This window comes from Stenella coeruleoalba (assembly GCF_951394435.1).
Source record: "Stenella coeruleoalba genome assembly, chromosome: 16".
NCBI classification, from domain to species: domain Eukaryota; kingdom Metazoa; phylum Chordata; class Mammalia; order Artiodactyla; family Delphinidae; genus Stenella; species Stenella coeruleoalba.
In genome coordinates this window covers 53,338,629-53,358,707 of record NC_137162.1, presented here as the reverse complement: position 1 = coordinate 53,358,707, position 20,079 = coordinate 53,338,629, and the positions used below count along the sequence as shown (strand labels likewise).

Sequence of the window (20,079 nt, the reverse complement as noted above, 5' to 3'; positions counted from 1 at the left end):
TTGAGAGGCTGGGGGGCAGCAGCTGTGGGTGACCTGGCCCTGCCTCATCTGGGTGGGCAGGCACCACCCTGGTGCTGCCTGAGCAGTTGAGTAAGCTTCCTGATGAATCATCTTCAAGATCTGTGTTTGGGCCCCAGACTTGTTTGTTGCCCAAATGTTTTTTTGTTCGTTTGTTTAAAGGAAAATGGCCACAAATTCTACATTTTACTGGAGGTGAGTTATTTGGTAGACTCTGCCTTCATTTGTTTTGTTTGTTTTTTGATCTTTCGTCAAGATAAGACTCGGGTTATGCATTTTGTGGTGTGTCCTCAGTGTATCCCTTCAGGAGGGATGGATGTTGGCTTGAGGACCTCATTACTAGTGATGACAGTGGTGGTCACTTTGTTAAGGCGGTATCTGCTGGGTTTCTCCACTGCTGAGCTACTATTATGTTCTTTGTAATTAGTAAGTGTCCTATGGGGAGATACTTTGAGACTAGGTAAACATGCTGCTTTCTCATCAAACTTTGATCAACTGGTTTTAGAACCTGTTTACTGAATGTTTTTGTGTCATCCCCTGCCCCAGTTCACATATTGAAATTCTAGTGCCTGGTTTGATGATGTCAGGATGTGGGGCCTTTGGGAGGTGCTTAGGTCATGGTGGTGGAGCCCTCAAGAATAGGATTAGTGCCCTTACAAGAGACCCCACAGGGCTCCCTTGCTGCTCCATCTTGTGAGGACATGGTGAAAAAGTGCCAGCTTTGAACCAGGATGAGGCCCTTGCCTGACCATGCTGGCACCTTAATCTTGGGCTTCCCAGCCTCCAGAACTGTCAGGAGTAAACTTCTGTGCTTTAGAAGCTGCCTGCTCTGTGGTATTTTGTCCAGTCTGGTGTTTTGTTATAACAGCCTGAACAGACTGAAAACCCATTATCAGTTATTTCTGTTGTGGTTGCTGAGTGGCAATGATTTAATTACATTAATTTTACATTTATCATTCTGCTGTAAAGAACTTTCCCTTCTCCTCCACTTGTTTATTTATCCATTTATATATATTAGAATGGACTCATGGATTCTTACTTTATTCAATGAGTTAAAATGTATTAGTATTATTGTTTATTTTGACACTCACATTGTTCCAGACTGGGCCAGCGGGGGTCCCTTCAAACTGACGGCTGTGAAGGACAGCTCTTAAAAATGTGAATTTCCAGGTCTGTCACAGTCCTATTAAACTAGTCTCTATGTGCAGTTTGGAAAAAGCTCCTTGAGTGATTCTCCTGTTCTGTGGAATTTGGGATCAGCTGGACCAGGCCGGTCATTTTCAAGTGTGTAGCTCATGGAGCCTCCCCTTTCCACCAGCCACTTGAAGAGGCCTGCTATGCCCACCTCCATGCTGGGTTTCTGGGTCAGAGTCTCTTTGTACAAAAGCTCTTGTAGCTTGAAAAGTAATAAAAATAGTAAGTTTGAAAATCGCTGCATTAGGTGACCTCCATTCCAGGCCCAGCATTTTTCCCGCTGAGCCCTCACCTCCCCACTTCCCTCCTCTGACCTACATCCCTCGCTCCCTCAGCTTCTTCCCTGGTGACAGCACTGAGGTAGACAGATGTCTCCTCACCAGATTAGTGAGGGGCCCCTTGGTGCTCCTCAAACTCAGCAGGTTTGGGGTTGTGGGTTTTTGGTGGTGGAAGCTCATAATGCCGTGTTTGCTAAGAACAGAGTTTCATACAGGAAGCCAATTCATACAGCACTTAGAATCCTAGGCCCGTTGGAGAGCCTGGTGGGGCTCAGAGCTGGTGGCCTAGGCTTTCCTGGACCTCCACCTGGAGGCTATCCCAGGTCCGGCAGTCAAGGGCCTGAGTGTCTCTGAACTCTGGGAACCTCCCTTCTCCCACACCTGTGTGGCAGGGCCTGTGCTTGTGACCCTGTGATAAGGGACGGTGGCCCACCCTAACGCCTGGCTGGCTTTGTAGTGTCTTCCCATAGTGAAGAGTCAAACTTCCAGACCCCTGTGAGTGGCTGCTGCCACCATGTCCAACCTTGCACTGTTTCTGGCAGACTCTGAGTATGGGGAGTTGGGTCCTGAGGGGTATGGGTTAGGGGAGGACTTAGACACTTCTAAGGGTGAGTCAGAGCTGAGTGGGGAGCCCGTGGACCTGACCCCTCCTTCCCCTCTCAGGGTGGCGGTGCCCCAGGGCTGAGGCATGACGTCCTTCCTGTGTGTGATTCCCATGGGCAGTGAGGCAGCCTACTCTGGCCTGCCTTTGTGACCATCTCTCCTACTGGAACCCATTTCCCTTGAAAGTCACCTGTCTCCTCCTAGACTTCTCCCCTTGGGCCTCCCTGTTCCTGTGGCCAGTACTCAGTGGGTACTGAGGACCTGGAAAGTCCAGGGCCTAAGGTGTGCTGTTTGGAGGTGCAGCAGGGTTCCCAGCTCCATTGGGAATATGGCTGCCCTTCCCTGGGATGGGCCTGTGGGCAGGTACAAGTACTGGGAGCCTCGAAGGCCAGGTAGAAAGGTTGAATCTTGGTGAATGGCTGAGTCTGGAGAATGAGGCAGGGGGGAGCCAGCAGGATAACTTGGGTTCTATCTCGGGATATGGGTGGATGGTGTTGTCCAGGTCAACATAGTTCAGCTGGGTTCTTTGCTTAGGGGTCTTACATGGCCCAAATCAAGGGGTAGGCAGGCTGCATTCAGAAGAGGTTCTGGGGCAGAACCTAGTTCCTTGCTGTTTGTTGTAGAACTGAGGTCCTGTTTCCTTGCTGTCAACCAGGGCTACCCTTAATTCCTGGAGCCTCTCTCTGGTCCTTGCATGTGGCTCCTCTGTCTCAGATCCAGCAACAATGCATTGCATCCTTCTCATGCTTGGAATCTCTCTGACTACTTCTGCCCTCAGCTGGGAGAAGGCTCTGCTTTTAAGGGCTCAGGTAATTACATTGGACCCACTCAGTTTCCCTATTTTAAGTAAATTGATTATCTTGATTACATCTGCAAAATCTCATTTGTCCTTTCTTTTATATGGTTATAAATTATACTTCCTGTTTTTTGGCTTTGCTCAGTAAAAAGATGGCAATTAAAAAAATGTTGAAGTCATCCTAGAGATCCATGTAAAAATGGTGGATTGAGTGGACACACCTAATTTTATTTTATCCTAAAACCCCACAAAAGTTAAGATAAAGGGAATTTTAAAAAAGCAATCAATCTACGAGGACAGGGAGAATGGGAAAGGAAACAACAGCAAGAAAAAATTTGCAAACCAATCATTAGATGGGTGAGGGGCTCAGTTTGAAATGTAGGAGTTGGTGTCACCATATTATTATTTTAGGGGGGTTTGCGGGGGAGGAGCATCAGAGGTGGCTAAATATAAGAATTGTTTGAAAGCAGTTGATGTGGTTAGAGCCCTTTCCTTTCTCAGTGGTGCTTGGTGACTGCTTCTTCCCTTTAGCTGGACATTGGAGATTCCTTCTGCTGAAGGAGAAACCAAGGGCCTGGGAGACTCCAGGTGTTCTGGGAGGTTCATATGAAGACTACCTCCATTCCCCAGCCTTTTATCCCACTTGGCTTCTAAAACACTGACAGCCAGCCCCTTACCTTTCAGGCAGGAGATTAAAAGACACTTCACTGGGGAACCTGACCGGCCTAAGAGGAAAGAACTAAAGATGCTGATGACATCTTTAGCAGATGGCCCAGCCAGATCTCCCTGCACAGAAACTCACCTGCCCAAGAACTCAGGGCTACTAGTCAGTTCTTAGGCATCTATTCTTAGTCATGAGGATTACCAAAGATTGCTAATATCTGAAGAAAGTACCTAACATGAAAGGAAGCAAAACAAGTAGGGGGGAAAAGGCAACTTGAAATAAATATTCTATTTAGAGAGAATATTTTGAAAAAAATTAGACATTTTCTCAGAGAGATAAGAGAAATATTATATCTATGAAATATGAATAGGATACTCTACAAAAGGAACATTTAGAAAACAAAAAAGTATTAAAAGTTTAAAAGAGTAAAAGCAGAGCAAAAATATCAGAATTATTAGAATAATTAGAATTATTATAAAGTTGAAAGAGTCTTCCAGAAAATAGACAAGAAAGATGAAGAGATGGATAATAGAGCAGAAGAGGTAAGAAATTTAAGGAATCAGCCCGGGTTCCCATATCCATTAATATAGGAGCTGCAGAAGGAGAGAACAGAGAAAAATGCAAGTGGGAAAAATCATCCAGAAAAAAATTTCCTAGAAAGATATAGGTTTCCATATTGTATGGACTCATCAGATGTTGAGCCAAGTGGATGAAGATAGACCAGTACCCTGAAATGTCAGTGTGCTGGGGAGAAAGGGATGATCCTGCAAGTTTACAGAGAGAAAGGAACAGGTTAAACACAAAGATCAGGAATCCGAGTGGTTTCAGCCTTCTCAATACCCTGGATTATAGGTAGGGCGACGCCTTCATTATTCTCAGTAGAATTGACTCCCAACCTAGAACTCTATACACAGCCAAACTTTTATTCAGAAATGAAGGTAAAATAAAGATGTTTTCAGACATACAGGGTCTGAAAAACTTCCCTTTTGCCCTGAAGATTTCCTCCACAAAGGTGAACGAAGACTGGCTCTCTCGTAGGCTGTATTCCAAATGAGGCAAAAGGGAGTTCTGGGACCCAGTCCAGATTAAAGCCGCTCAGAGGATTCCAGGAGAGGTTCCTTCTGGAAGAAGAACTAGAAGTAGGACATCTTATGTGAGTGAACTTATTGAGAGGAGATTCGGACAACTGGCATTGAATTGGGGGTTGACTATTAATAAATTCATAGAAAATTAAACAAACAGAAAAATAAGAATTATTAACTCCAGAGAACAAAAAGTTGTCTAGGAAAAGTAATCATGGTAAGACAAACATATCATATACAGAAATTTCTAAGAGATATTTGGGAAGTTAACGTCAAGACCAGCTAGAAGTTGAGGGAGTCCCTGGAAAGGGCAAGGCCTGGCCTTGCGACCTGGGATCTGCTGTTTTTCTCAACACAGCTTTTACAGTCGCTGATTCGTAGATTATGTGCAGGGACAATTTTGAAAAAAATTAAAGCAACAGCAAATCTAGAACACATGGCCTGTGATAAGGGGAAGTCCTGTTTCACAAAACTCAGGGGTGCATGTAACTATGTGTGCCCTGGATTGATTGTTAAATGTGCTTCTTACTGTGGGCCATCGTAAAAAATTTGAAAGCCATTGACTTCTCATTGCCAGTTCCCTTTGCACACTTCTGAATTGTCCAAGTATTTTACAGTTGAGCGTGTGCTACTTTTTAAATTAAATAAAGTGGTGGGAGGAAGAGGGAAGAGGAAGGAATCTTACAAGTTAATATTATCCCAAAGTAGACGAGCCCTGTTTACTTTGCCTACAGAGGTCATCACACTTGGGGGGCCAGCATCCTCCACCAGCAGTGGCCTCTGTTTATTCTTTTAAATTTTATTTATTTTATTTTTTTATAAATGTATTTATTTATTTATTTTTGGCTGCATTGGGTCTTTGTTGCTGCGTGCCAGCTTTCTCTAGTTGGGGCGAGTGGGGGCTACTCATCGTTGCGGTGCACAGGCTTCTCATTGCGGTGGCTTCTCTTGTTGCGGAGCACAGGCTCTAGGCACGTGGGCTTCAGTAGTTGTGGCACGCAGGCTCAGTAGTTGTGGTGCACGGGCTTAGTTGCTCCACGGCATGTGGGATCTTCCCGGACCAGGGCTCGAACCTGCGTCCCCTGCATTGGCAGGCGGATTCTTAACCACTGCACCACCAGGGAAGACCCTCAGTTTATATTTTTAATACAAAGGTGGTAATGGTAAGTGCGATGATGAAAACCTTTTTAGAAAATCACTTGTATGTCTACCAACCCATGAAACCATTTTCACGCTTTTAGTTTCCACTTTGACCTTTGACCGCATGCTTACAAATTGTTTCATAATTGCAAACCAGCATGTTTAGATTTCATACTGAACTCATATTGTTTTTCTTCTTTTGGTTTCTTTTCTTGAGGCAAATTCTGAGTCATGAGTTTACTGGATTAAGGGTCTGACTTTTTTTTTTTTGAATTTGAATGTCTGTAACTGTATTGCTTACCAAAGAGTTAGTAACAGTTTACTCCCATGCCAGCAAGGTATGCATGCACTAGCCTCACCGTGGCTTGCCAGCAATAGTGGTGGTGATTTTGTTAAACTAAAAAGTGTAAAACACTATCTGCGGGTTGTCTTTAAGTTTCATTTCCAGTGACTATGAATATTTTTCCATTTATGAATTGTATTGTCCTTCCATTTCAGTATAACGCCCGTATCCTTTGTCTATTTGTCTAAAACTAGGATCTTTTGTTAAGTATGAATTTTTTGTTTTCTTTTTTTTTGACATAGAAAATAAACTCATGTTCACCAAAGGGGAAAGGGGGTGGGGGACGGATAAATTAGGAGTTCGGGATTAGCAGATACAAACTAGTACATATAAAATAGACAAACAACAAGGTCCTACTGTATAGCACAGGGAACTATATTCAATATCCTGCAATAAACCATAATGGAAAATATCCTGCAATAAACCATAATGGAAAATTACCTTGCTGTACAGCAGAAACTAACACAACTTTGTAAATCGACTAAAGTATGAATTTTTATATGTTGCAGATAGTATTTACCCTTTGTCATAATAGCTGCAGCTGCAGGTAGCTTATCATTTGTGTTTCCTTTTTAATTTTAATGTTACTTTTAATTGTATGGGAATTTAAAAACTTACCTGTTTTATATTGATATTTTTGTACTTTTGATTGTGTTTTCCTGTTGGCTCAAAAGTGAAGGAGATTGGTGCGTGTGTGTGTGCGTGTGCGTGTGTGTACATGTAGCCTTTAATATTTAGATTGGTTTTAGTGTGTTATTCAGTTCCTCTCTGATCGCAAACGAGCTATCTCAACACTTAAAATAATTCTGACTTTCCCCCTTGTTTTAAGAAGCTGATGTTTTGACAAACACATGCCTCCTATTTGCCACAAATGCTTTATTCTGTTTTGATAACTTTTGGAGTTGAGACAGTTTGTGAACTTGGAATTAAATTTTTCTGATAATTGTTTTCTATGCAAAAACCACAAAATAGCTTTTGGAGATTCTTCTCAATTGTGGTGGTAATTAGTATTTGTGAAAAGTTTATTCATCTTCTGTTAGCAGGCAAAGTTCTTAGTCTGTGTATGTATTTTAGGGTAAATGGTCTTGGTGTTAATTGGTCAGCTGGTAGAGAGCTGAGTTCTGCCTTCCTCTGACGTGACTAGGGTTACCAAAGAAGGTGAGAAGTCAGGGACCACAGTCACTCTGGAGTTACTTTGGCTAACTTTTGGGTCAGATCTGGTTTTGGTTTCAGCGCCGCTGTCCTCATCGCCTTCTGTTCTTTGGTCCTTGGTAAATTTCGGGTAACACCTCAGGCTGGTGTCTGCGGAGCACTCCACAGTCTTTTCTCCTTCACTGAGGTTCTGAAGCTGCCAAGCCAGACCTCAGATGCTCATTGGCTTCATTCCCCCCCAAACCCAAGGCCCTGCGTTGGAGGATGTGGCTTAGGCTAGGGTCCAAACAGGTCTAACTGTTACCGCCTTCCATTTAAATTCTGGGACTTGCCTGTGTGGAGACCTGGATCTTCTGGCTGAAGTTCAGGACCTGCTTCTCCACCTCCTGGTCCCAGAACAGAGCGAGCAGGTCAGGAGTGAGAGGCAGCCTTTCCTCCCTGCTCCTTAGGTGAAGTATGGGCTGGGGTCACTCTCCTCACCTCCTGGTTCGTTGAGTGCCTTCTCTTTCCATGGGGAGGAGGAATAAACAAGTGGGTGAAGAAAGACTAAACGGTTTCCTGTCAACAGTTTCCTCTTCTGTGGGTTGGAATGGGGAAATAAGTGTCATTGAGACACCCTGCTCCAAGACCTCATGAGGTTATTTTGGTCCAACACAAATGGCACAGTCCTCATGCGAGTGCTCTGGCGGGGGAGGGGGGTGGCAGGCATGTAAGGGGACATATCTGAGTGTGACACACCATCTGATGGATGATTAGGGTGTTTCTCTCTGATCATTCCCTGGCATGGACCTGGCTGGTATAGTTTCGAGTGTTTAAGTTACCAGGGAGTGAGGGCTTGGGGTTTACGTCATGGTTGTTGAGATTCTCCGGGTGTGGATTCGGACCCTGACATCTGTGAAAGCAGAGTTATTTCCTGGTTGTGAGTCTTTGCTGGGGTGAGACCCTGGGAGCCCAGTGGAGGAGAGGGGAGCAGATGGTGAGAAAAGCAGCCCGCTGCAGAGAATCCACATTCCAGAGCACAGGCTCCCTGCAGCCTGTGTGCCAAGGAGATCCCTGTGGCCTTTCCATGTTCTCCCTGCTTACCTGGCTGGAGCTGAAGGAGACCAGGGATCTCCACATGGAGAGTCCCTGTGTCACCTCAGGGTCATCGTTTTTCAGAGGCCCTGGGCAAGCGGGTAGGGATGAGGTCTGCAGTGCTGTGGAAAGCATACAGGCCAGTGCTAATTAGCTGGCTTCTTTGTGGAGCCAAGACCAAGGAGAAAGAAGGGAACCTGGCTTTGTTTACTGCTTCAGAGCTCTGGGGAGAGCTCTTTACTATGCTTAGGTTAAATGATGTCCAAGGAGCGCCCTCTTGGATTCCCGAACATTCGGGTACCATGCCTGAGCAGCCCTCCCCAGTCTCTGGGGCCCAGTTCCATGGAGGGCACGGCCATCCACTTTCTGGCTTCTTTAGGATGCACAGATGGGGAGGTGCATTTGGCCTTCCAGGGAGCAGGATTGTCTTGTCCATACAAAGAACGGGGTTTCTACCACTTAAACATTTTTCTGCCTCATAGGTCATTTCCAGCCAAGCTGGCTGTTCTCTTTCTTAAACTTACTTGAGTTTTAGATTAAAAAAATTTTTCCTGTGTGGATTAATTCACTCATCTGCAGCTAGGAAGACAAACCAGTGCTTTGGGGTTTTGTAATCTGCAAAACACAAGTGGGTGAATTTTGGTTACTTTTAGTTAATTCCTTACCAGGAGCCATGACTACTGCACTCCAGTCTCTGTGCTGCAAACACAGCTGACAAGGTCCTTCCGCCTTTGCAAGATCCCCAGAGGGACCACAGCCTTCTGTGCCCAAGCTGATACCTCGTCCATTAGGCATGGCAGGAATCACCTGGGGAATTTGTCAAAACTGGAGATTCTTGGCCCCAACCCAGACCTGCTTATCAGAATCTCCAGAAATCTGTGTTTGGAGTAAGTCATTTTGATGCTGCCGGCTGATCTCCTGTGACATTAGGAATCAGTCGTTAAGGCCCCATTTTAGTTGAGGATGCTGAGGCCCTGAGAGGCAGACGCTTGCCCAGGTCAGGTCATGTCGCTGAAGGAAGGAATCTCTGCCTGAGAGCTCCTTTTCCTCTCCCTGCAGCCACCCTGTGCGGCCCAGGCTGTGTTCAGGCCTCCTGTGTGTCCTTGTGTCCAGTATTGTCCCTCATTACCTGGGGCTGTGTTCACACGCATTCTCGGAGGGCAGTTTTGCTCTGCTGGTGGGATGGGGAAGTGGGCATGGGGCTGCTGGGTCACTGCCCCTCCCTGGCTGGGTTTGAGGCCAGGCAGGCCTACACTCCCAGCTGGGCCTTGACCACGCTCCCATTGCTCCTGGAGGGAGGGGAGCCAGTGGATGGTGGTGTCCAGGCTCTGCCTGTTGGTTCTGCTCTGTGGGAAGGATGGTGGAGCAGTCAGAGCACCCGTTTCCAGAAGGATGTGGTTTTCATGTCCCTGCTTGGCAACACTTTCTCAGAACGTTACAGACCAGTGGCCAGGCCACCGAGGCCACCTTACAGGAAGGGATTTTGCCGTTGCGGGTGGTTTGTCTCCCCACTGCCAGAGTAGCCTTGTTCGTTTTTGCCTTAGGCTCTGGGTTACATCTTGTTCCTCTCCTCACCCTGGGGAATGGGGGGGGGGAGCATTCCCCGTGAGCCTTAGATCCCACCCTGGGGGTCAGCTTGAGGCAGGCACCTGCCTCCTTCCCCACCATTCAGCCACTGTTTGACAGCAGGGGATAATGGAGGAGTTAAGGGTTCACCTAGGTTGCCATTGGGGTTCAAAAAGGAACATAGTAAAGGTGGACCAGGCCCTCGGAATTCACTCCCCTTTGAGGGCACCCTCGTTTGTGCAGGCTTTGGCGGATGGACACAGATGAAAAAGAGTGGCCCCTCTTTCACCCTGTGCAGTTCAGCGTTCTATAATCCAAGCTTTACTGCAGCCCCAAGAGGCCAAAACAGTGGTCCTGGTAGGTGGGAGGTTAGGCAGAGGAAGGGGCAATAGGGTGAGGGCTGGCTGCTGTGGGCTCACAGGATCTCCCTGCCCGGGCCAGGGTGCTCTGCCTTCCTTACCCTTTGAGGGTGAGCTTGGGAGGTTGTCTCAGAAAATGTTAGATGAACAAATATGGCTTTTCCTGACTGGTCACTGTTAGGTCACGTCCAGACCTGCCCTTTCATCTCTTCTTCCTAAACGCGGTTCTCAGTGGTCAAGCCCTCATTTCTTCCTTTGGTTCCCTCGACTCCTGGCTGCTCTGCCCCAGGTAGCCGTGGGTGGAAAGAATGTGGACTGTGGGGAACCCCCAACCCCCACCCCCACCTCCCTGCCTTGGTTTAGATCCTGGGCCCCACATGACCTTTCTGAACTCCTGTTTCCCCATCAGGAAGTGGGGAAATCAACCCAATGGAGAGGTGATGAGATAATGTTTGGGAAGGTTCCCAGCAGAAGTCCTGGTATTTAGAACACACTTTTTAAAAATCACCGTTCTCCATTCTTTCAAAAATTCTCCTCTTATTCTTTTGACTGTTTATGGAAAGTTGACTTCACCTGATTTTTGTCTAACCTGTAGCTGCCATTGATAGTAAACCCACGTCTGGACTAGTAAAAGAGCACAGGGGACAATTTGGGGATTTCTGGAGCCTGAGTCTGTATCTTGCCTTTGCTCTTTCCTTGGGGAGCAGGTTTTGGGGAGATGTTTCCAAACTGAACCAGCTGTCTCATCACTCCTCCTCTCTCCACAGATCCTGCTTCTCAGAAGATGCACTATTATAGATACTCCAACGCCGAGGTCAGCTGCTGGTACAAGTACCTCCTTTTCAGCTACAACATCGTCTTCTGGGTGAGTGGATGAGAGCAGCCATGTTCCCTGGCGTAGTCCTTAATTAGTAAATCATGCTTCTTCATGTTCTTTTGATTTGCCAGAGCCCCATGAGGCTCTGGGTGAGGTGGCTGACAGTCAGGGTCCTGCCCTCATGAAACCAGTGACAAGTATTGGGTTGACCAAAAAGTTTGTTCAAAAAACTGGAAAATCCAGTTCCGTTCAAAACGGAAAAACCAGAACAAACTGTTTTGCCAACCCAATAAATTATAAAGTAGACCGTCAGGTGCTGTGATGGGGAAGGCCAAGGTGATTGAAGACTAGATTAAGGGGCCCTACCCCAACCGTGGGGGTTTAGGAAGATGGGGCTCTGACCCAGATGCGTGTCGGTTTCCCTCCATCCACACCCCAGGAATGCCCCAATGAGACATCAGCTGCCGGGTCCTCTGTGCACATTGGACTGTGGGCCAGGCCTTGTCCTGGGCTCTGGGAGGTAAGGGTGGACAAGGGGAGTAAACTCTGTCCTTGTGGTGCTGGTGTTCAATCAGAAGGGGTGTTAGCCTACTGAGCCTCAGAGCAGGGAGGGGGAAGCTGCTTGGCCAGGGTGGTTGGGAAGCACATTCTAAGGAGAGGTGGCTTGTAGGCTGAGACCTGAGTACTAGTGAAGACACAGCTATATGGGGTCTTGGGAAGAAAGCTCCAGGTAGGGAGAGCAGCATGTGCAGAGGTCCTGAGGCAGGAATGAACTTGGCATGTGCAAGAAGCAAAAAGAAGGGCATGTGGCTGGAGCTGAGTGAGTACAGGGCACAGGGGACACAGGTGAGGACGCGGGCATGAAGAAGCCAGGTCATGCAGGACTGTATGGTTCCCAGTAAGTAGCTGGAATTCTACTTCTGTCAGTAACTCTTGGTAGGTTATAAGTTGGATGGTATCATCTGATTTTGGAGTGATTCTGCAGAGTGAAGGCATGGATGGTGGTCCCATGTTCTGAGATGGGCATTTGGGGCAGAAGGGTTTGAATGGTCTCTTAGCCAGCCACATGGACATGTCAGTGTCCCGTACCAGTGGCCATCCTGGAGATGAAAGTCTTGGCCACCATCAGAGGAAGGGGTGACCAGATCATCGAAGGAGAGTGTATTGACTGAGGAGAGGAGGGGTCTGAATATTGAGGTGGGGATGCTAGAGGTGGGGTTGAGGAGGAAAGTCCTCTCCAAAGTTGGCTGTGAGTGAGTGAGTGGCCTGAGGTAAAAGGAAGACCAGGAGATTTTGTGTCGTGGAAGCCTTGAGAGGAAGCCCTTCATGTAGAGGGGAGTAGGATGAGGACAGAAAATTGACATTGGCTTTGACAAGGTGGAGGGTATGACCTTGACCAGAACTGCTGGGGATGGAAACCCACCTGGAGTTGGTCCAGGAGCCCATGGGACATGAGAAAGTGGAGACCAGTGACTCATGACAGTTCTTTCAAGGACTCTTGCCTTAAAGAGGAGCAATGGGTACTGGCTGGAACTGGTCAAGGGGTTAAGGGAGATATCAGAGCATGTCAGTGGCATTGGTCCAGGGGGAGGCAGACATTGATTCTGTGCAGGAGAGCACGGTGACATGACCGTGCACAGAGGGTTTTAAAACCTCATTTAATACAAGCGTCGAGTCTGCAGCTAGTGTCTGGGTGGGGCCTGATGGAGAAGGAGGGACAGGATAAGTGGTCATGATGCCACATTTGCCTCTACTGAGGATTTTGGCATTTCCTATTTGGACTGGAACTTTTGACATCGAGGCCGACTTACCAGGATCTCTCAGCCTTTCACCCTTGTTTTTCCAGCATCACCCCCTGATGATTTATCTCAAAGTTTGGGGGGTTTTCTGTCCTGGAGAAGTAGGGTGGGATTCAGTGGCTTGGCCATTCACCGCAGGACTTTTCTGGTGCCCAGACAACCTTTCACCAGCAGCCTCATTATTGCCCCTGAGGTAGGGCAGTGCTGGTCATTTGAGGTGGTTCCTGTGGGCCCCTCCTAATGGGAGGACTGTGGTTGCCCCTTCCCTAAGATGTGTGGCTTCTCAGACCTGCATTGCTCCCTGTCTGGAGGAGAGCCTTCTGGCCTCACCTGGAGTCCCCAGCCCCCAGCCAGGTGCACAGTTGAGGGCCACCTGGCTTAGGCAGGTGGTTTGACACTTTAGACACTTTGTCCACCCTCCTGTTGTACCCCTTGCCCGGTGGCCCGCTGTGCTTGCTTGGCCTTACATCCCGACCTCTGACTCTCATCCTGATTTTTGCATCTGGGGTGAAACTCTCCTGCTGCTGCTGTGGCCCAGGGCCCTGGTAATCTCTGTTTCTTCAGAGCGTCTTCGGGATAGATTCTTTGCTCTTGGGAAGCTTTACTAACTTGCCCAATATAATACATTTGCAGCACCAGATTCACATAGCAGAGTTCATGAATCCAGAATTGTAGCAAGTCTGCTTGGTGATTCAAGGGGGCTACAGCGTTATCGGAGTTTTGCAGAATTGGCAGTGTCTGTGGTCGAGAGTTAATCATTTTTCAGTTAGTGTGCACTGGGGCAGAACAGGACAGGACAAACAGGAACAGTCAGGAAAACGAGGCATGAGAGCTCTGTTGGGAAAATGAGAGGGGGAGGCTGCCCGGCCCCTCCCTGCTGGGTTCTAGGCGGCGATTTGCTGTCTTCATCTGCACAGGAGCTGGGAATGTGGAATGAGGCTTGGGAATTGGGGCGCAGAGCCCTTAGGGAAGTGCATGGTGCAGCGGGGGTTCCTGGGTGCCAGTCTGGACTCTCAACCTGAGCTGATTTCTTTGTGAAATACTGCTGTCACCTGCCTGCTGCCTGCCTCACAAGGTTGTTGAAAATGAGTAAGATGATGTGCCAAGCCCTTACCTCTTCAGAGAAGTTTTCTTCTTTAAATGGAGAAAATACAAAAGTAGAGGAATATAATGAACCCCCCACCCCGGCTGCCATGTTCCCATCAGCTAGCTTCAGAAGTTACCAACTCAGCCTATCATGTTTAATTTATATCTTCCCCCACCTTGGATTATTTTGAAGCAAAGCACAGATGGATCATTTTGCAGAGAGTTTTTGTTTGGTTTCGATGAATTAACAGTGAGAAAGCGGAGCAGAAGGATGACAGCCTTGACGGTGGACTTGGGCTTCTTAGGCAGGTTTGAATATGCAGAAGCAACCTGTTGAATTCTTTGACCAATTCTAGGTGCTGGAACAAGCAGAGGTTTTATTTAACAGTTTGCTCCACCCAGAATTATTTTCACAGTAACGTTCTTTATAGCAAACACCTGTAGCACTCTAACCGTTTTTTTGTGTTTTTTCTTTTTAAGCTGTCTCCTTCCAACTTCAAGGCCGAGATTTTTCCAAGGGACCATTAATACTTGCTTGAGGCGAGAGATGTGGATGCCCGCAGTGTTTGTGTGTGTTCTGAACTGCATGTTTTACTGGGTGTACATGGAGCTGGGCTTCCTGGGGATCTTATCACAGGGATGTCAGGAAAATGCTGCCACCACAGCCTTTTGAGGGCACTAGCACTTTTTACCCTTTCTCGGGTTTTTTAAATTATTATTATTAGTTTAAAATTTATTTTATTTTATTTATTTTTGGCTGTGTTGGCTCTTCGTTGCTGTGCGCGGGCTTTTCTCTAGTTGCGGCGAGCGGGGGCTACTCTTCGTTGCGGTGTGCAGGCTTCTCATTGCGGTGGCTTCTCTCTTTTCTTTTTATAAATTTATTTCTTTATTTATTTTTGGCTGCGTTCGGTCTTCATTGCTGCGCTGGACTTTCTCTACTTGCCACGAGCAGGGGCTACTCTTTGTTGTGGTGCGCGAGCTTCTCATTGTGGTGGCTTCTCTTATTGTGGAGCACGGGCTCTAGGTGCGCGGGCTTCAGTATTTGTGGCTCGTGGGCTCTAGAGCGCAGGTTCAGTAGTTGTGGCACACGGGCTTTAGTTGCTCTGTGGTATGTGGGATCTTCCCGGACCAAGGCTCAAACCCATGTCCCCTGCATTGGCAGGTGGATTCTTAACCACTGCGCCACCAGGGAAGCCTGGTTTTTTAAAATTACAATCATTCCTTGGATGTGTTAGACCAGTTTCTAGGGCAAAATCTCACTTTGACACAGGAAAATGCAAATCAAAACCACAATGAGATATCACTCTCACCCATTAGAATGGGTATTATTAAAAACCAGAAAAATAACAAATGTTGGTGAAGAAGTAGAGAAACTGGAATCCTTGTGCACTGTTGGTGAGAACGTATAATGGTGCAGATGCTATGAAAAAAAGGATGGCGGTTCCTCAAAAAGTAAAAAATAGAATTACCATATGATGCAGCAGTTCTCCTCTGGGCATATACCTAGAAGAATTGAAAGCAGGATCTTGAATAGATATTTGTGCACCCTTGTTCGTAGCAGCGTTATTCATAATAGCTGAGAGCTAGAAGCAACCCCTGTGTCTACCGAAGGATGAATGGATAAACAAAAAGTGGTCTATACAGGCCGTGGAATATTATTCAGCCTTAAAAATGAAGGAAATTCCTATGCATACTACAACGTGGGTGAATCTTGAGGACATTATGCTGAATGAAATAAACCAATCACAAAAGGACAAATACTCTATGATTCCACTTATATGAGGTACATAGAGTAGTCTGCTTCAGAGACCCAAAGTAGAATGGTGGGTACTAGGGGCTGGCGGGGGGGGTAAAATGGGAAGTTACTGCTTAATGGGGACAGAGTGTCAGTTCTGCAAGATGGAAAGAGTTCTGTGGACGGTGGTGATGGTTTCACAGTACTGCGAATGTACTTAATGCCACTGAGCCGTACACTTAAAAATGGTGAAGGTGGTAAGTTTTATATTATGTGTACTTTACTATGATTAAAATTCTTAAAAATATCTCACTTTGACTTGCAGAGGAAAGGAAGCCGGGAGGGGCTTACAGCCTTTGTCTTTGTTCATTCTCACCCCACCTGATTCCACAGAGAATCTGAGCTTCCCTGGTTTTGCTGAATGAATCCTCTCGAGGGATGATTCCGATGATGCCTGCAGCTCCCACCACAGACACTGAGTTTAATCTGCAAAGATTCTGATAAAGCCCTTGCCTGGATTTATTTCAGAGGTGGATTGAAAGTGAAAAACGGAGACTGCTTGTAGGCACAGACGACAGAGAGCCCCCCACTCTGCTGTGGACCTTCTCAGTGACAAGGGCAGGTCTGAGCCACAGCTTCCCTGCTTGCAAAATGCGGGAATTCATTGCTGACCCTAATGTGCAGCCTGTTTCTGGGTGAGAAACATGGACATTTGTGCTCTGTGACCCGCATGGCTTGAGGCCCCTTCCTTCGAAGTAACAGATGCCTCCCACGAGTAGGGTGAGCATGTAATTTGTGCTCCAAGTTGGGAAACTTTTAAGAATGAAAGAGAGATTATTAAGAATTTTGCCGGAACAACAGATGTGCCCCAGGACTGCCCCAGGCAAACCAGGACAGTCCCTAACCCTAGCCCTTCCCGAGAGAGGCAAAGCCAGTCTGATGTGGAAGGACCTAACGGCAGCTCCCTACCCTTGCTCCCGTTTGTGGCATTTTTGTGGGTGGATGGTCATAACTCTCTTTGTCTGGCCCCACAATGGGCTGTTGACTCTGGATCATTCTAACCGTTAGAGAATTGCCCTTACTTGAGCTGAACTCTGTTCATGTGATATCAGACCCCAAGGCCTGATCCCTAGGTCTGAGCGCAGATGGTTTCTCTGTTTCCATTTCTTGGTAACTCAATGCAATCAGAAAGGGAAAGTCTAGTGTTTTAATAACATGTGTAGACTATTTCACTTCCACTGCTGAGAGGTGGTACCTTTTTTCCCTTCCAGTTTTATTTACTAAACTTTTGTAACTGCATGGAAATTCTAGAAGACTACACAAGGCATCCCAACCTGACTGTGTTCCCTCCTTCAGTCTCCATTTTCCTGTCTGCAGTCACACATAGTTTCACATCTTGGTGAGAGTATCCACGTGATCTTGAAGTGTGCGTTTTCGTATCAGCATCACCTAGTGTAGAACATTCCAGGTTGCCGCACAGTCTTCCTGATTGTATTTTTGGAAATTCCTATATTGGACATTTAGGTTGTTTCCAATTTTTCTACTATCCTAGATAAGGAGCGGTGATTAGCTTTTGTAACACAGATTCTTCCCTTTGGGGAAAGGGGAGAAATTATTTGCTGGGATAGATTCCCAGGAGTGAGAGTAAATGAGTCAGAAGGTGTGTCCATCGTTTTGACCATCCTGACATTTATATGGTCATATTCTCCAGAAGGGCTGCCCCAATTCATAGGAAATAGACCGCCTTATCTTTTGGCTCATAGGGGTGTGTGTTTGTGTATTTTTCCACATTTTGTCTTGCCAAGACGGAGGGCGAGGATTGCTTAATTAGAGACTCCGCTAGAACTAGGAGTTGCTGATCCGTTTAGGGCCTCAGCTCCTGATCTCACTGGCTCAGGCGCATCTGCGGCTGGGACCACCAGGAGGGATTTGCGAGGATGGGCCGTATGGTGCACTGTGATTATTCCCCAGGACATATGATTATTACACACTCACAGGGTGGCGTCAGGTCTAAGTAACTGGTGGTGTGTATAACTCTGCTTCCTTGGCCGGTAAATAGTCAGCGTGGCCCAGTCTGCTGGGGTGATCTGTCATCTATGGGGGAGTACCCTATTCCCATCTTGTTTGTACCTTTTTTTTTTTTTTTTCCTAGAAATGCTTTAAAAAAAATCACTTCTAGGGACTTTCCTGGTGGTCCAGTGGTTAAGAATCCGCCATCCAGTGCAGGGAACGGGGGTTCAATCCCTGGTCAGGGAACTAAGATCCCACATGCCGTAGGGCAACTAAGCCCGCACACCGCCACTACTGAGCCCGTGCGCTCTGGAGCTGGCACACCACAACTAGGGAGAAGCCCGCGTGCGCGCTGCAACGAAAAGACCCCACGTGACACAACTAAGACCCGACGCAGCCAAATAAATTAAAAAAAAAAATCACTTCTATTGAAGTGTAGATTAAATAGAATAGGCCTCTCGCCTTCTGAGATGGCCCACACTCTGTCTGTGGAGTGTATTTCTCCCAAGGCCATTCTCGCCTTTTGAGACGGACTGCATTCTGACTATGGAATATGTATCTCTATAAATAAATCCACTTCTAATATACATACTGATACATACATACATAGAAAGAAGGAAGGGAGGGAGGGAGGGAGGAAGGAAGGAAAGAAAGAAGGAAGGAGGAAGGAAGGAAGGATGAACCTGTACCCATTTCAAGTGTTCAGTGCACTGAGCTGGCAGCTGTATCCTCCCTCCCCTCTCATCATGATCGCCACGATGAAGATGTGAAACGTTTCCATCCCTCTAGAAACTGTCCTTATGCCCTTCTGTAGTCACTCCCTCCCCACCCTTCCTCTGGCAACCACTGATTTGCCTCCTGTCACTTATATAAATTAGATTTCACTCTCCGATCTGACTTCCTTTAGTTTAGGTGATGTTTCTCTGTTGTTTTTCTGCTTTTATTTTATTAATTTCTTTAAAAGTTTTTCAAAAATCATATTTTTATATTTAAAAATTGTGGTAAAACATACATAACAAAACTTAGAATTATAACCATTTTTAAGTGCCCAGTTCAGTGGCATTAAGTGCATTCACGGTGTTGTGCAACCGTCACCACCATCCACCTCCAGTCTATTGCGCTGATTTCTGCTCTTTTTATTATCTTCTCTCTTCTACTTATCTTGGGATGATTTTGTTCTTTGTCTGGCTTCTTAAGGCAGAAGATTAGGTCATTGCTTTTAGATCTTTCTTCTTTCCTACAGTATAAGTACAGGCATACCTCATTTTATTGTGCTTCCCAGACACTGCATTTTTAGCAAATTGAAGATTTGTGGCAAGCCTGCATTGAGCAAGTCTGTTGACACCATTTTTCCAGCAGCATTGGCTCACTTTGAGTCTCTGTCACATTTTGGCAATCCTTAGACTGTTTGAAGCTTTTTCATTATTATCGTATTTGTTATGGTGATCTGTGATTAGTGACCTTTGATGTTACTGTTGTAAAAAGATCTATGACTCACTGAAGGCTCAGATGATGGTTAGCATTTTTTAGCAGTAAAGTATTTTTAAATTAAGGTCTGTACATTGTTTTCTTAGACATAATGCTGTTGCACACTTAATAGACTACAGCATAGCGTAAGCATAATCTTTCTATGCACCGGGAAGCCAAACAATTAGTGTGACTTGCTTTATTGCGGTGGTCTGGAACCAAACCCAAGTACATCCAAGGTATGCCTATATTTGATGCCCTGCATTTTCTGCATCCTACACATTTTGATATGTTTTCATTTCATTTGGTTAAATGTCTTGTATATGCGTACTGTTGATATAATGTGTCTTTTCTTTCCCTCTCTGGCTTACTTCAGGATTTTCTCTTTGTCACTGGATTTCAGCAATTTTATCATGATATGTGCTGGTGTGTTTTCTCTGTGCTCTGTTTGAAGTTCATTGCGTTTTATGGATTTGTGGGTTTGTATTTTTCATCAAATATGTGATTACTCCCATCATTATTTCTTCAAACGTACACCCCCCCTCCCTTGGACTCCTTGTTGTCCCACAGGTCACTGAGGTGCTGCTCAGTTGTTGTTTTTTTTAACCCCCTTCTACCATTTAGTTTAGAAGGTTCCTATTGCTTTTTCTTTAAGTTCACTCATCTTCTATAGTGCCTGATTGGCGATTAAACCCATTTAGTGATTCTTCATTTCTAATGTTGTATTTTCTATTTCTAATAGTTCTATTTGGATCTTTTTTTATATTTTCTATTTGTCTCTTCATTATGTTTATTTTCCTTTAAATGTTTGAGCATATTTACAGTATCTGTTTTAAAGTCTTTGCTGATTCTATCTTCTATCTCATTTCTGTGTCTTATAGTTACTGAATTTCTTT

General features: G+C 46.1%; 1 protein-coding gene across 3 annotated transcripts in view; it reads left to right on the top strand.

Annotated features, from left to right (window-relative positions):
* The window catches only part of TSPAN14 (tetraspanin 14), a 55,374-nt gene that overhangs the window by 15,736 nt on the left and 19,559 nt on the right, over positions 1 to 20,079 (top strand). For 2 of the 3 annotated variants that reach the window (XM_079900300.1, XM_079900298.1), the window contains exon 2: positions 11,037 to 11,134. In XM_079900300.1, the coding sequence (XP_079756426.1) occupies positions 11,054 to 11,134 (81 nt within the window). In that variant the 5' untranslated portion in view covers positions 11,037 to 11,053. Of the gene's footprint in view, positions 1 to 10,880; positions 11,135 to 20,079 lie in introns of those variants that run through there. The other variant, XM_079900299.1, reaches the window with a different exon arrangement.